This window comes from Barbus barbus, assembly GCF_936440315.1.
Source record: "Barbus barbus genome assembly, chromosome: 1".
NCBI classification, from domain to species: domain Eukaryota; kingdom Metazoa; phylum Chordata; class Actinopteri; order Cypriniformes; family Cyprinidae; genus Barbus; species Barbus barbus.
Window position 1 is genome coordinate 16,392,797 of NC_136729.1, and position 18,041 is coordinate 16,410,837.

Here is an 18,041-nt window from a genome sequence, read left to right on the forward strand (position 1 = left end):
CCATGGGAGATTCCCGTCAGGAGGGATCTCCTCTCACAGGCGGGGGGGCACTATCATTCACCCTCGCCCAGAGCTGTGGGTGTGGCCTCTGAAGGGGCACAGCTCATAGCTTCCGGTCTCTCAACTGAGGTTGTTGAGACCATCCTCCAATCCAGAGCTCCATCAACGAGGAAACTGTACGCCCTGAAGTGGAAGCTCTTCACTTCATGGTGCAGAGGTTGCCACCCCGACACAGCTAACTTCCCAATTGGTACAGTTCTGGAGTTCGTGAAAGCCTGTTCCTCCGCAGGGTTAACCCACTCAACCTGAGGGTCTACGTGGCGGCTATACCGGCCTACCGTGCCCTTCTCGGTGGCCTTTCGGTGGGTAGACACCCCCTAGTACATGTTTCCTCCAGAGGCTGAGGCCTCCGGCCAGAGAGCTTCTGCTATGTGGTGGATCAGAATGCTATTCCATAGCCTCGAGTCCTCTGCTCTCCCCCTTCTTGGGGATCAAGACTCACTTCTCAGAACTCACTTCTTTGGGACGCAGGCCCCGCCCACTTTAGCCACTAGTGGCCCTTTTTCTCTTGCCCTGGCTGTGCTTCATCCACATTGGGCAGGGATTTGGAAGTCCGGCGGCGTGGGCATCTCGTTCCCATAGCGCTTCGACGCAGCTCAAGTTCCTGAAGAGGAACGTCTCTAGGTTATGTATGCAATCCTATTTCCTCGAGGGAACGAGACGCTGCGTCTCGGGGCCATACTTCCGGCATCCCTGCGAGCGGTTGCTTCATTTCCTGAAGCTGATGCTGGTTCCACCGCACATGCTTTTATGCTTCCTGGCCGATTACGTCACCCGCCCGTGACGTCTCGCCCCCTCCATTGGACAGATTACATATGTAATTCAGAGCACGGACACGCTGAAAACGTTCCCATAGCGCTTTGACGCAGCGTCTTGTTCCCTCGAGGAACTAGGGTTACATACATAACCTAGAGACGTTTCTTCTGCACTGTAAAAAAAAAAAAAAATCAAATAAATAAAACCATTTCCTTCAGTGGGGTCCTTTGCTGTTTGGACCCTTCTGACTTTCATTGTATAGGTAGAAAAAAGAAAGTCATGCAGGTTTGGAAGGACAGAGAAAGAGAACCGATTTATCGTTGTGGTGGACTTTACCTTTAAATTCATATTCTCCTGGTATTGTCATGTTTATTTAATGCTTATGCTTAGCTGATTGTTAGTGCATTTGTGTATGAGACGAGATATCTGTTAAGAGTATCCTGATGGCAGAGGTCACAGGCTGCAGCTCTTGTTCAGCTCCGGCTTTAATGTCCGGTAATGGCTCTACTGTACATGATCAACAAATGTACGCCAGTGGGCATGAACTCCATTATCCGGTACCCCGCATGCAACTATCAGCATATTAATGTTTTTTTTTTTGTGTGTGTGTGTGTGTGTATATATCCTCCTCTAACTGGACTAACCTTGCACTGTAGTTCCAAGAGAGGTTTAGTACACGCTTGGGTTTAAAAAAAAATCAGAATTAAAACTTTCAAACATGTAAATGGTCTTGACATTTTACTTTAAATTAATTCTTATAACTGTAAAGTAAATGAATAAACTGTACTTCCTTACATTACAATTTGAATTGAAATTCTGCATCCTGTTTACTACCCTTGATTCAAATTTGGCAACTGAATTGGAATTTAAAAGGCATTCTCAATTCAGATCTGAATGGTGCACAGCCCTGGTATGTGCTCGTTCTCACACTTTCCCTCTGATTAATTTATTGGATTCAGATTTGTTCAGTGATTCTGGACCGTCCACACATCAGCGGCGCTATGAATATAATATAATTAGCATTTCCTCGGTTATAAAATGAGGTAAAAATGTGAGAGTACTCAGGAAAGACTGAAAGAGAGAGGGCAGGAGAGCGAGGGCTTGTTAGTTAAATTTATGACTTGGATGTGAGTAAGAGCTCTGGTGGTATTAAACCATCTTATTTCTTTATCAGAACTGGAAAAAGAGGGAAGCTAATTGGTCTAGCGCCACTGATGGGAGCCATCAATTAGCGGTGTGCTTCCCCCTGCAGCTTCCTCCCCCGTCCCCCCTCCAGCCCCAATACGGGCCCCTTGAAGCCGCCGCATTAGGATCACAAAACTCGCTATAAATACCAATGTTCAGTATAAAATGAAGGTAAAAAGCCTTTAAATTGAAGCCACACTAGCTGAGGGCGGTCGTTTTCTACCTGCATTTCATGGCTTGTTAGAGGTGCACTCTGCAGGTATGCCAACAGTGCTCTCCTGTCAGCCTTCTACAGAACTAGAAACAGTCTTAATGAGGAGAGAGAGCGCTCGTCTGCGAGGAAAAAGTGTGTCTGTGTTTGTATGAGAGTGTGCGTACGAGACGGAAACGAGCTTGGGAATCAGGCTCCTTCAGTTCCCCAAGGGATGGCACAAAAATCTTTAATTTGCCTTTTATGACAGCTAATTAGTTATTCTATTCAAAATCTTTCCTTTAAATAAGAGAACTAATTATACACAAAGGTCGTTTCCCCCACCTCAGGAGAACCACATATAATTGGTTTAGGCCACCACCCCCCACTCTCCTCCCACCTTTTAACAACGTGCACATTGGCTGAAGAAAAAGTTTACCGTGGAGAGCTTAACCCTTTCTTTTGTAAAGCACTCCAGGCTCATAAACAAGAAACCTTTGAGCAGTCCCGTACTGTAATTACCTGGATGAATTCAGGTTTGTGGGTAACTGAATGACACCATCCCACCGTGACAGGTTTCCTAAGCCAGATTCAAGGCAGTTAGCGCTTCTTGTCTGACCAGGCTAGAGCAACTTCCAGGAAGAGTTAGTTGATGTGAGGAGCGCTGTATTCTGTCTGAGCTAATCATCTTGTTTCTGCCATTTCAGAGAAACCTCTTGTTGTTTTCCAAAAAAAGAGGCAGCTGAGATATGCTTTTAGAAGCCCTATATAGCCTCAGCACATTTTAAACCTGAAACGACAGAGTAAATGACTGAATAAAAGTGCATAATGTTGACTCTGACATCAGCAAACTGGTATTTTGGGGTTTATACAGAAGAGTGCACCTGTCATCATTCTTTGCACAGCCTGGAATCTCGATAGTAGACCCTTCCCCCATTTCTGCCCTGCAGAACAAAAAAAGGGGAACATTATAAACAGAGACGCAAACTGAAGAGGCAGCTCCCACTTAATCCAATCCATTTAACAGATACAAGTGCTGCTGACCTTCCTGTGTCATTCCATGTCACAAAAAAGCATATCCTGCTATCCGCCACTTGATTCATATCCGAACAGTAGATGTGTTTTTTTTTCCTTCTAGAGATTTGCCTTGTCAAACATTTCTCCCAAACAAATAAAAGGGAGGGAAGAAAATCATTTGCTATTAGTAATTGGTGTGCACCTTGTCATCCGCCTCTTTTCCGGCCATCCACCCTTTAAAGACCTTATCTCAGTCGAATATGTACGGATGCGTTTTTGCATTTGAAACTGTCAGACCATGTACTTTCCATTATAAAGATAGGATCCAGTTTCTATGTAGGCCTTCATTTCAAGTTCCATTTTTGTGGATATCAAAAAAATCAAATCAATGTGGTACCCTTTTGATGTACTTAAGGTTTAGAGCAAGGGGAAAAAGAGTCAAGGAATCGTTTTAAAGCATTACAGCACAATTACCATATCTTTGGGGGGAAAATGTGAGGAAAAAAGGATTTGTCTGTCTTTGTAGTCTGATTCTTTTTCCTCTGTTCCATCTTCTAGTAAGCACACAGTGGAAGCCAATGATGATGCAGAATTTACTGTATACAGGGTTACTGTTTTTAGATCTACCAATTAGCTGGACACCTCAGTGTGAGGACTCTCCATGGGGGCAGGTGAAGGGGACCGCTGGGGTATTAGGGTAGCTGATTTTGCCATTCTAAAATGGCATGCTCTAATATGCTCTTAAAAAGATTGTTCACCCGAAAATGAATTCTGTCATCATTTAGTCACCCTTGTATGATGTTTTTCTTTTGCAGAATACGAAAGACATTTTTTTCATGCAATTACAGTGGATGGGGACTGAAGCTTTGGAGAGCCAAATAGGACAGACAGTAGCCGTAAGTATCATAAAAGTGGTCCATGTGACGTATGAAGGCATGCTTTAAGTAAGGAACAGACTAAAATATAAAGTTTTAAAATGTTAACATTTAAGTCGCTTTTTAAATTAGATTTTAGAGATTCTGATTCTGCCTGTCTGATTTGTGAATGAATCATTCTTTTGTGTAAGGTCTTTTCAATGAATTTCCAGTTGATTTGGTTCACAAAATAGATTTGAATGAATCAGAATCAGATTTCAATCTGACTGATCCTCAAGCTCACTCAATAATCTGGCAAGAGCAGATAACAGCCCACTGGAGGTTATCGTTGAATAACTTGCACTGAATTATTTAAATTTTTTAACTAAAAAAAGGAATTGAATCAGCTAAAATTTATATTGTATGACTTACAATACAGTGCAATATATTTATGTTTTCAAGTTTGAAAGTTTAGTCCTCACTCATTATAATGGTGTGTACAATGGAAAAAAAAAATATTCATACAGCTTTGGAATAACATCAGTAAATAATTTCTTAAATTTATTTTTGGGGAGATGTTCATTGCCACATTATCTAATTCAGGCCCACGACTGATTATAATATTTATTAATTTTAGACAATTCACTCTTACCAAAGAATCAACGTGGCTTTGTGTTTTTATGAGGGTCTCATAAAATCCCACAATGCCTTTAAACCTCAACGGCATAAACCATATGCATGACCTCAAAACATCTAAGAAAGGGACCAATTTAGAGGGACAAAGTGCTGGGACTTGAACTACAGATGTATGAGGGATTACAGGCAGTCATCTGTCGCAAAGCTGTTGGCATGATTTTTCATGTATGACAGTCTTTGTTTCTGACAGCAGCAATGCATGCATGGAGCAGAAGAGTTCTCCAAAATATTAAACACCAGCAGTGAATGAAAAGTCTCTGAACGGTTTTCAATGGCAGGCGAGTTTGCGTGTATAGTACAAAGATGCAACAAATCCTTTAGTTTAAATACGGGTCCGATTCCAAAAGCAATGTAAGATTAGAGACGCTCATCGGTTAAAGGTAGCACTCTGAAAAGAGGCAGGAGAACGTGTTGGAGATGAGTGTACAGTGGTCGAGACAGATTGGACCAGAAGGCCACAGTGTGACAAATGAAAGCTGATCAAGCCATGGGAGGTTGTACTCTTTGATTGAGCTGAACCATTTGCCAGAAGGGAGTCTTGGTGGTGACAGGGATGGGAGAGGTCTGTGATGATATTAACTGCAGGTCTCCAGGGCATGTGATGAAGATGATCTCTGTGGACTTGATAAGCACTTGCAGCTTGCCCCGACAGTGGGCAGATGCAGTCCTGAATCACACATTTACTTGTTTAATGGAAAGAGTTGTAATTGAGGTGTTTGGAATTAAGGGGTACCAGAGAATGTGGATTTAAATATTAGTCTTGAAGCCCAATAGAATTAAGATTTTGGGTTCACCTGACCTTTTTTTAGAGTGCAATTTACATATGAACTATCCCATTAATGAAAGCTGGTTAATTATATTGTAAATATTAACTATTTATTTTAAGTGGGATGAATTTTAAAGTGCCACTTTTCTGAGAGGGTTTTGTCAAAGGCACACAGCAAAATATTAAACACCAGCAGTGAATGAAAAGTGAATAATGAAGTAAATGAAACAAGTGCCAGATCATTGTCAAATATGCATGACAACTACTTGAAATTAAGACTACTGCGTTGAACTATCTTAAAATCAAAGCTTTATGTTAGCTCCAGCTGTGTATAGGATAGGAGCATGTAAGCTGCGACCATGGCAATCTGGACAAGAATTTGTCAGCCAGCCACCGTGGAGGTTAATGGGGAACTAAGGCAGATGCCCTGCTATTTGTCTGTGTGAATCAGTTCCTTTCAATCAGTCCACATCATTACTGTTATTGAGCCTGTAGACACTCATTCTCCTTTACTGCCAAGACAAAACACATCTGGTAACAATGTCAGGTAGAATATGCCAGCTGAACCACAGACAAATGAATAAAGAGCTTGATCCTAGTTGATAAGCCCAAAGCAGAACAGTCTGAAACGTATTGATTCATGTGTTTGGTGGACATCATGTAGCACATAATGGGAGAATAGAATAGGTTCAGCTGTAGCTTGTGGGTAAATTAAGTTAAAGCAGTTGTGGATGCAATTACATCTTTTCCAAGACTGCTCTGCGTATGAATTCAGGCCTGTCTTTGCTTGCTATGATGATATGATTAATACCCCAGAAAAGTTTGGACGAGGACTACATTTGGCTAAAAAAAAAAAAAAAAAAGTGAGAGAGATCAGGGCTCGTATGACCAGTGCTGATGGAATGAGGATGCTGATCATTATTATGATGCACTTTCACAAACTTTAGCAGCCTGCTGCCGCTAATAAGGCCTGGTGAAACAGTGCAGCGCTGCTCCCTCGCAGTGACCCTGGCACTGCCCGGGATAAGGGAGGGTTTTGTCTCTGGGAATAATTGCTCTTTTCACATGTTACAAGTGTCCTGACCCCTGCGGTCGGCAGCCACTTTCCCCGAGCATAATTACTTCTGATCCGGCCCAAATAAGAAAGCCACATTAGGCCTGCAATAACACTGGCCCGGCTTCAAGCACAGCAGCGTGGGGAGACTGTGTAGAGCAGGGCCTGGAAACAGGGGGTTTCTTTTCTCCAAACCCTGGCGGTCATTTCCATCTCGTCAGAGGTGTATTTCTTACACTCGCAGTCACTTCTAGGACCCAAGGCCTTTTCTCGCTCTCTTTTTCTCTAGGATGAGGAGATTGAGAGGCTTCCTAAACACATTGTTAGCTCCTGGTGCCCTGATAAAGCTTTGGCTAACAGATGCGATTCCAATTAACGGATCACTTCATTAGCTTGTGTGCGTGCGCGTTATTTATTTTTTGCTCTACACTTTTCTTTCTCCTATTAATTTAAATTTATTCACATGGGGTTAATTAAAAGAAATGTATCAGAGAGATATGCAACAGCTATCTAATTAAATTCATTACTGCTTATTTTGGAGACGTGCGAAAACTGGCAGTGTTATTGCAAGAGGCAAGTTGTTCCAACACTTTGGCGCTCGCTCGCATGGTGAGAAAACAGCTCTGGAAGGCGAGTTGTTGACGGACCAGAATCAGAAAAGCTTGTGCGACCAAAGAGGGAGAACACACCCAACTCAGGCGTTACAAGAGTTTCAGAGGAACAATCAGTCGCTCGATAGAGAAAGAATAGGGAGGTGTGTGACCTCACATCCAGCCAATCAAGCGTCACCCATCTGGAAGTTGTTCTCTACAGTAGACTCGTAATCCAAAGGCATCATTCATATATATATATATATATATATATATATATATATATATTGAACTCAATTCATTTTTTCCCCTCTTTTCCCACAGATTGCATTTGCATCGGAATAAAGGAATAAATCCATCTATTCTCCCTCCAGATCTTTTCGGACTTTGAGAGAAAAAAAAAAGGGAGGACAATCTTATCTGCTACTTCATGACTCCTGGCAAGAATGTAACCATTAGCACCGTCAGAGCCTCTTTCCACCATCCGTTGCACAAGGATGCCCCAACACTTTTTAGCCAACATTAAAAATGCATTTGGCTAGGCATAAATGTAGGCCTTCTAAAGTTTGTGTCACTCCCAAGGTTAGGGAGTGATGTATGAAATTCCCCTCTCCCTGGCAATTACTACACATTACTAGACAGGTGTGCCATTCAGAACCATGCTGCAAGGTTGAAAATGGAGGAAACGCCATGCAGCACAACTCCATTTGGGCCCCGTTTAAAGCTGAATAATGCAAATCCACCACGGGGAGTATTTGTTTGGTGTGTGGGGCCTCTGTGACACTCAACTACTCTCTTGGATGCCTATCTCCTTATGGGGTGAATAATGAAGCAGGGTTTAGGTTGCAACAGTTAACTTTCATTTTCCCAAGCTTTCTGGTTTACTGTAACCAGGCTTAATCAGGTGAACATTCTGTGGCGTTACCATTAAGGGAAGTACGTTAGCAGTCATTTAACAAGCTGTAATGGTTACAGTTTCCCAGACATCAGAGAATGATAACTTCAGGGCTTGTTTCAAGCATCAATCTATCTTCAGAGGAGGCTTTTTTATTCTTATTCTTAGTATTTAAAGCCTGTGAGTTTGTGTGTGTAATTGGTAATATGTTAGCTATACTTATCACATTAATTAAACATGAAAAGACCTTCTTTTGGGAACGTTCCCACTATGGGGAAGTTGAGTTGGACTCGTAATCCAAAGGTTTGTGGGTTCAAGTCTCGGGCCGGCAGGGATTGTAGGTGGGGGGAGTGGATGTACAGCGCTCTCTCTCCACCCTCAATACCACGACTGAGGTGCCCTTGAGGAAGGCACCGAATCCCCAACTGCTCCCCGGGCACCGCAGCATAAATGGCTGCCCACTGTTCCAAGTGTGTGTTCACGGGGTGTGTGTGTGTGTGTGCACGTTGGATGGGTTAAATGCAGAGCACGAATTCCGAGTATGGGTCACCATACTTGGCCACATGTCACTTCACTTTCTTTCTTAAATTATGGAAAAGCATTGAGTCGTGGCCTAATGGTTAGAGAGTCGGACTCGTAATCCAAAGGTTGCGGGTTTGAGTCTCGGGCCGGCAGGGATTATATGGTAGGAGTGAATGTCCAGCGCTCTCTCCACCCTCAATACCACGACTGAGGTGCCCTTGAGCAAGGCACCAAACCCCCAACTGCTCCCCGGGCGCCGCAGCATAAATGGCTGCCCACTGCTCCGGGTGTGTGTTCACGGTGTGTGTGTGTGTGTTCACTGCTGTGTGTGTGCACATTGGATGGCTTCACTATAATGCTTATCAGTGCACAATAATGGCAAATAATTACAAAATTGTAACATTAATCAGCATAGAACAATATTTTATTTATCTTTCAAAATCTTTGCATATTTTAAGATATAGATTACTTTTCCATCATCCAGCTCTATAAATAAGCAATACTGATAGATTATGCATTATATTTTTCCATTTAAGTATTCTCTTGAATTACACTTTCTATTTAAGAGCACATAAGAGTTTATGTAATAACAGGGTTATTGTTATGTGTAAAAATGTTTTTTAAATTAAGAATATTAAGAAATGTCTTCCATTATGTATACTATAATATTATTAGTGATGCATACATTCACTTATAGCATATAAATTATTTAGTGTTTGTGTTTTAATTTTCTTTTTTAAATTGTATAATATAAGCCATTTATTAGTTATTGGCCATAAAATGAAAATAATTATTAGATTGCTGTTATGGACCAGAAAGGTCTGGGTTAGTTTCTAGTCATTGTAATTAGCTTTAAATAACATCAATGTCCTCATTTAAATGACAAGTAAACTTGAGTCTATTCTAATCTTCTCCATAGCAGCATTGAGAGCGCTATGACTGAATGACCACACCATCCATGGATATTGATGTTACTGGAGAATTCAAGAGTTAAATCGAATGGCCGCTCCATTATAAGCTCCAACCGTGCACGGGAGACTGTCACGTTTAAACGTGTCAAGAAAGGGTAAAATCATCGGCTGGCAGATAGGGGGCTGGACAGCATTATTCAGCTTGCGCTCAGTTTCCAATTTCAATTAAAGCCGAGCAGAGTGGCCAAGCGTTTGGACCACAGATGCCACTCTAATGGATCAGAACCCTCACGCTGAGCATTGATTAAATCAGCCTCACCAATACCGTGTCCTTCCCCTTTAAGAAACAATACAAACTAACCGGCAATCACTGCCTTTAATTAGGTATTCAAGATTTGATTTATCGAAGGTCGGCCAATGAGTTGTGGAAGTTAGCATCTCATTAAGTGGACTGAGTTTCCATTTGCCAGACCCCCTCCAGTGCTTTCTCTAACAGCATCCTCTCTTATATGTTGTGGCTTTTTTATTAAAAAAGGAATAGATTTTAATATCCATGTAATATTTGAATGGAATGTGTTTACACAGGCTATATTGGATTTCTCTCTCCCAACTATTTTCTTAAGTACTTTACGTGAGGTTTGTTATTATCGGTTTGTGGCGCATATATATATATATATATATATATGGAAAGTTTATTGAGCTGGGGGGAGTTTTCATTATGTTGTCCCAACAGAAAAGAAAAACCCTCTGGCCTACATGTTTCCTATATTCATAACCGTGACCTTGTCAGCATTGCAAAAATTGATGAATAGAATCTCTAGATTTAAAAAGAAAAAAAGGCATTATAATAACAAATGGTTTGGTTTACCCCTGAACAGCATAAATAATATAAAGATCAACAGATGAGCATGAAGGTATAAAAATGGAAATTAACAATTTACTTGGCTACCTAAAATACATACAATATACTACCTTTCAAAAGTTGAGTAAAGTAAAGTTTTTTTTTTTTTTAAATGCTTTTATTCAGCATGATTACAACTGTTTTAATAAAAATATATATATAAATTGAGCATTAAATCTGCGTATTAGAATGATTTAAATGTGACCGTAATGGCTGCTTTATATTCAGCCTTGCCATCACAGGAATACATTTTAAAATATATTAAAATGGAAACCTTTTTATACTGTTATATATATATATATATATATATATATATATATATATAAAACGTATATATGTACACAGAAAGTGATCACATACAATACAGAACTATAGTGTATACAGTAGTTTCTTTCAGAATATTATTATATTAGTCTTTAATTACAATACTATAATGTCATATCCAAAAAAAGAGTGTGTGTGTTGTGAGATGAGTCAAGAGGCTACAATCTCCCAAAAAATTAAAAGCACTAGTTTTGAGTATCTTCCTCGCTCCAGGAATGACACATTGAATAATATATTGAACAGTGCATCATTACTCATTTCAGAATTCATCTCGCTTCACTCCGCTATTCAGTAATCTTCAACGGTTCCATTACAAAACAGATGCACATCAGCTATAATGAGGACTACAACTTCAACAGCTCTCTGTGACATGCTGCGTGCGTGCATTCTAACATGTTATAAACATACACGGTAAATATATTCTGCACATGCAAACCAATTGCACACAGACTTATACATGCACGCTCATGCACACGGTAAACATGTACCCGCACAGGTGTGCACACATGCCCACATACCCACCTACCTACAAAACACACCATCCAAAAACACCACAACGGTTATCAGCGTGTGCCTGCAGTTCTCCGGTAAACACTCTTGGGAATATGTATCTAGGGAGCATTTTAGGAGGGATTAAAAAAGGCCTTCCAACTAATAGGCATAATGGAAGATCAATGTATAACAAGATGGAAACTTGCATGCATAAACAGACCCTGTTACAATTATACCACAAGATTCTATTTCTACATTAATCATTCATAACTGCATAACACTGCCTCATAAACATTCACAATACAACAAGGCTTTTCCTTTGTGTCTAAATACCTTTCACAACCCATGTCTGGCATTTTTTTTTTTTTCATAGTTTCATCATCGGGTGATATTTACAGTATAAACATCAAGGCGAGGTGTGTGATATTAGCTTTATTTTTTATAAAGGTAACACTAATGAATGGATATGATACCTCGAGTTGCACTTTCTAACTTCATTAGAGCCAAATGTGGATATCAGTGTAGGTATCATTAGGAAAGCTTTTTATCAAGTTACAGAATGTGATAAGGTTAATGAGGAGTTTATAAAAGTGTCTCTGGTGACCGGAAAGAGCTGGCAGGGAGGACGAGACCTTAAGCAAAGTATGCTAGTCATTTATTTCATTAGCATGGCCACCTGTACTTTTTTTTGAAAGGCTGAACCTTTTAAAACAAGAAGGTCATGCCAAAGAGTAACATTCCAAAGTACAGCAGCAGAACTTGGTCGTGAAATTGCGTGCATGTATAGAGCTGTAGGTCATCGCTCCATTCTTTACCTGGCGCTATAGGTCGCAGTCAGTGGTAAAGTAAAATTCCTCAAGCTTCACAGGACAACCGGCACACAAGACGAAAGATGAAGGGAGGAGGGGGGAAAATAAACAAATAAATAAATACAGGAATGGAAGAGGGAATGATGAAATGGAGCCAAGTGTGACGACCTGCTGCAAGAGAAGCAGAGTGTGTGTGTGTGTGTGAGGGAAAGAGAAAGTGATCGCACACAAATGCAATAGACGAAGCAACTCACCCTTGCATCGAGACATGCTAGCGAGAGGTGCTGCGACAAGGTGACACGAGGGAATAACATGTGGTCTAAGGACCAAAGGGAAGTAAATTAAAAACCACCTAGTGTAAAATCATCAATATGTAGCTGTATATCCCTCTTTCAGCAGAGCATATGTACTATTACTTGGAGCATGTCCACTGGGAGAAGCTACCATTGTAGGGAATTCCAGAGCAGAAACTAATTTGAAATGAAAAAGACTTTGTAGCAAAAGTGGAATATTATAGCCTATATATACTTTTCCTTTTTAAGATGAAGCTAAATTTGGCTGGACCTGATTTGAGTAAACATGATACTATATACACACTACACTTGGATATTGTTTTCTGCGCCTCTCTCGCTCATGCTCCTTTTTTTACTGAACGCTGCACCTGTCTGCATTCGTCTCAGGACTCAAGGTGAAAGATAAGGTTGCTCCGAGACATTTTAAAAGGTAGCCTAAAAATTACGATTCATCTCGCTGGCAGCATGTCTGAGGATGTTATAAAAGGTTTTCTGTGTTCCTGCTTCAATGATGGACTGTATGTCCTTGGAGCTTTTGAAAAATCCCATGTTTATTGGAATTATTTAAAAACTTGCCAATAACTACATCTTTACACAGAGAAATGGGAAGGATTCACAGAAACACGCTGTCATGACAGACCAAATGGATGCAACATGAGCCTTAGCCAGCTCCCATGATGTTTGACAGTGTTTAGACATCATATGCATCTTACCTTTAACTCTCACTCTCTCTAGAACCTTCGGCTTTATTCAGGTCCCCTTTGAGTTGCGGTAAAATGATGGGAAATGATATACATCTGCAGTCACTGATGTGCGAAAGCACAAGTTTGATAGTGATCAAGTGCCTTGGGATAGAGACAGAAATGGGTTTGGTAAACCGTACATTAGGTCGATCGCATAAGATCTACCGTAATGTGACTCTTCTGCTCCGTTTGATTATCCTCATCATCCTGTGTCCTCAGGATGTAAGCGACAACCCCACATGCAATTAGGAAGTCATTGGGGGCAGTCATGGCCTAATGGATAGAGAGTCGGACTTGTAACCCAAAGTCTCAGGTTCAAGTCTCAGGTCTGGCAGGGTTTGTGGTGGGGGAAGTGAATGTCCAGCGCTCTCTCCAACCTCAATACCACGACTGAGGCGAGACCCTTGAGCAAGGCACCGAACACCCAACTGCTCCCCGGGCTGCCCACTGCTCCGGGTGTGTGTGTGTGTGTGTGTGTGTGTATTTGTTCACTACTCACTGCTGCGTGTGCACTTGGATGGGTTAAATGCAGAGCACAAATTCAACGTATGGGTCACCATACTTGGCCGCACGCCACATCCTAAAAAAAACACAATTATGGTAAAATTGTACGGCCAGCTCTCCGAGTTTTGAAAGGGATGCGTCACCTTGTAATGTTTAACATTTCAACCTCATCAGAATGTGTCAGACCATCATGCATTCAAAGCCATCATCCTACAAAGACTACAAAGCAATGACTATGTTGAGGATACATCAGTTGGAGATATATTGAACTGTAATTGCATCAGGAGGAAATGTTTATAAAGTAGGAATTTCTTCAGGCTGAAGCAATATAAGTGGCAGGAACACAAGCATTAGGCCCCGAATCCAGGCGCAATATTGCGAGAGACCCAGGGCGAGAGAAACATTGATATAATTTCAATATTTGAAATTGGCAAGTTTAATTTAGAGTAAGAACAAGCCAATAAGCTGAGAAAATAGCAAATACGAGAGAGAAAATTACCTTGCAGGAGGAAAAAAAAGTGAGAAGACTTAAGGAATGTATAAAAGTAATCTCCAAGTGGAAATTAGAAATCAACCCACAGAAAGGGGAATAACAGAAAATAAATTACTGTCCACTCTCTAAATCAATATAAAATTGCTACAAGACCGAATTACCATGGTAACTCAAGTAAAGAATGAAGCAGTTCTTATTATTTCAAAATAAAAACTGGTGCCTGAAGCCCTGGGTTTTATTACAGCAGCAGACAGATCAGGGGTCTAGCATTAATGTGAAACACTGCATTTCAAATCCATGCGTTTGGAACGAACACATTTCATTGGTCAGTCGGCACGCAGTTCTCGTAAATTAAACGAGGAACGGTAACTAAGAATTTATCATCAGGATGAAGAATAGAAGGGTGTTCTTTTCTCCAGGTTCTTAGGGAGCCCAGCGATGCGAATGATCAATCCTGAACAAGTCCACAATGAGGACCCAATTATTCCTACAAATCCAGATAGTTTTAAATACCTTGAAGGGAAAGAAAATGGCTGAATAGCGCATTTCTCCAGAGAGAATTAAGTCAACCGAGAGCTTCTTTTATTTAAAGGTAGTCATGAAAAGGAGTTGTGCTTGTTCTGTACTGTAACACATTTCCACACTCTCTCAAAATTGTAAGGAAGTACAAGAGCAAGGTATTGTCAATTCCTGAAAGCAGTACAGCAAGGATCAAATACAGTGCTAGGACTGCTGAGGACAAAGCCTGCGAAGCTGAAATGTGAAAGGGCTAATAATTTGGGAAGGCTGTGTAATAGTACAATAGCGATGGCGTGCAAAACTACGACACAAGCATCCACATCGCTCTACTTTCAATCTCCAGCGCTTAGTACATCAAATCGCATAATACAGAGAACAGAGATATGAATGACCCAATATTTCACATAGAAAAACGTACATATTTTAAGACTTCCTAATAGAGCTTCCTAACAGCTCAGGGTGAGTTTTAGGTCAGAAAACTCAAGCAAGCTTAGTGTGTAGTAAAAATAGTGAAAACTACTTTGTATCCTACTTTCCTGTTAGGGAGAAGGTAACAGGATAATTCTTCTATTGCAGGATGCCGTTATTTCAGAGTTACACTTAGACCATTTGAAAGTTCAGTTATGGAAACCAAATACAGCACTGACACCGGCGTCTATAATTTTCAGAATCGCTACAAAACTGCATTATAAAATGATTTACTTGAAGGCCATTTTTCTGAATCAAAATGTATCAGCAAGTTTATAAGAACCGACAATCCACTCATGTTTGCTTACACAAGAGGCGTATGGATGATGCGAGCAAACATGAGGGATATACTGAACTATGAGGATACTTACCTCAACTGATATATTTAGAGTCAGACTATAGCCTTTTATTAGAATCAGACTTATCTGAACATAGCCTGTGCTCAGAGAGAGAGAGAGAGAGAGAGAGAGAGAGAGAGAGAGAAGAGAAGAGAGAGAGAAGAGAGAGAGAGAGAAGAGAGAGAGAGAGAGATCCAAGCTGCCTTCCCATCCCTGCCAAAATGCCAGCGTAGTTGGTCGGCACCAGCAAGCAAAGGGTGAAGCTTTTAGGCAATGAGCAGCAGGTGATCTAAGCTTTTCTGTAAGTCCTAATGCTCCTAAAAGCCACTCTCCCTGCTTCTGTAATTGGGCATCAGTAGTTAATGTAGTATTGACTGCATTACATGCTCCTGTGCATCCTCTCCTACTAATGCCATTTGCATCACCTTGTACATTTACCATATTGCTTAGCCAATAGCTGTTAAAAGCAATCTGAATCATGAATCATATGGGGAACTTTTAGCAAGACAGACATCCAAAGGAGAAAATTTACAGTTGAGTTAATCTGGGTACATTAGTGCAACATGGATTGAGCAAGACAGACCAATTTATGTTTCTATGGCAATCCCTTTATTGGTTTTTAGATGGGTTAGTGAAAGGATGGTTGGCTCAAAGAGATATGAAATCCATTTTCAAACATAAATATGGGACTGAAATGCAAGCCATTAACGTTACTTTAGAGGGGAAAGGGCCCCTGGCTAAAACTAAACGTGTGTGTGCTGAAAATGTTCCCTGAAAGATGACAAGAAAGGCATTTCTAGGTCAAAGACACTTTGTAGGGATTTTCTTCTCTCAACGGCGTTAAAGAAACATAGCAAAGTATAAAAACGGGATTGAGCTTCACCAAAAAAAACTTGCCAGCACCGCAAGCTCCGAAAGAAAAGTTTATAAACATAGGAACCAGCGTAAATACAGAGGCATCGCACATACGTCTATAAAAACAGACATATTTACAAACTAAACACGTTGATATCAAACTGGTGATCTAGATGTGCTCGTTTTGCCCTATCAGTAAAGGTTCAGGTTCAAATGCTCTCACCTGTGAGCGAGGGCAGCCGCTGCTGATAAAACATCTCCCTGTAACTTCACAGATTTGACCGAGCGCTAACTGATACTGCGGTGAATAGCGACGCTGGTTCAGCTCTCTCTGCGTCTTTTGAACAGATAATATCAGATTTCATACGCGGGGACAGTCCGAGAAGTACACCGTATTCTGCACGTCTGAAGTCTTTTAGAGTAGCGTTCGCGCTTTCCTCCTCATGTAAACCTGACGAACGAACGCGTCCGTCTGAAATGACAAACGAGCTGGAGCATGAAAGTGCCGTTCGCGGGGAAAATGGACGCTAAATGCTGCGTTTCCTCACTGTCCCGCGTTCTTCATAGTCGTAAGGAGCAAATGAATGCACTAACAATCATCCGTACACTTACCCTCTTCCTTGTCTAACACCATCGTCCTGAGGAGCGAGGAGTCCGGCTCCAGGCGATCCGCTCTCGGCTCCAGCACACTTCTGCGCGCGCCGCTCGCGTCTCTGAGAAGAAATTGCTTTGCAACAACAAAAGTAATAATCGTCCGCGTTGCTGCAGCAAGCTTTAATTACACAGGCAGGCTCGTCGGTGTGGTTTTTCGCTGTTCAGAGACGGAAAGCCATGTAGAGAAACATGTGTGTGTCCGTATTCTATTGTTTAATGTATCTCGGAGATTATATGCAGCGATGTCCCAGTTGTATTCGCGTACGCAGCAGCGCGTCAGTAATATCCACGCTTGCAATTAACGATGTCTAAAACTAAAGTGAGACGCCACGGTGCATTCCATGCAAAAATGAAACGACTACACTAACTCAAATCTAATTTAAACACCCGTTTAAATTGAGCTGCCGCGAAGAAGCTATTCTCGGAGTAGAAACGTGTTCGTCCCAGTTCTCATTTGCTCCGAAACTGTAACTATATTCAAGAAATCCAATTCTGAGGCTGACAACTCCTAACAGCATGCTCACTCTGCCTTTCTCACCCAATTTATGCGCTCCGCGCGCTCCTGCTACTGAATAAATGCGCGCGCTTCCCAGAGAGCCACGGATTCCCCTGTTAATTAAATCAATTCATTATGCTCAGATCTGATTAGCAGCCCTCCCCCCCTCTTTGAATCAATTATTCAATACACAAACATAATTGCTTGTGCCAGAGGTGTCTAAGTATTAGCTTATTTAACTCCAAGGACACTAATTACCCCTAGGGCAAGGGAACTTTTCTCATTAATTCTGACAAAACACAAAAGCACAGCTAAGGGAAAGTGTGTGTGTGTCTCCCAGAGTGTGTGTGAGTGTTTATGTGAAGTGCTCGCATGGGGATGTGTGTGTAGCTACGTGTGTTCTTGTGTGATTGTGATGTGTGTTATAAATAGAGAAAATAGGGTTTGAGCTTTTGAAAGCATTGTGAACAGTTTTCATGATCTAATTTCTTCACATTCTTCATTCTCGCCATTTATAATATTTCCACTGGATATGTGTGATAGGCTAGAAGACTCACTTTCCATATTCAGATAAACAGTCATTTTGAGAGCAACAACACAACAGATGGGCTGTGTTTTGATTAGCGGTGAGATAGGAGACTGTGTTTGGCTCTGGT

General features: G+C 41.2%; 1 protein-coding gene across 3 annotated transcripts in view; it reads right to left on the reverse strand.

The window, feature by feature from the left end:
* The window catches only part of LOC306872933 (rhombotin-1), a 40,785-nt gene extending 23,349 nt beyond the window's left edge, over positions 1-17,436 (reverse strand). The window contains exons 1-2 of one of the 3 annotated variants that reach the window (XM_079421870.1): positions 16,848-17,436; positions 3,076-3,135 (exon numbers count right to left, since the gene is read on the reverse strand). In XM_079421870.1, coding sequence (XP_079277996.1) covers positions 3,076-3,135; positions 16,848-16,869 — 82 coding nt within the window. In that variant the 5' untranslated portion in view covers positions 16,870-17,436. Of the gene's footprint in view, positions 1-3,075; positions 3,136-16,458; positions 16,710-16,847 lie in introns of those variants that run through there. The other 2 variants (XM_079421869.1, XM_079421868.1) reach the window with 2 other exon arrangements.
* Between the last annotated feature and the right edge of the window lie 605 nt (positions 17,437-18,041).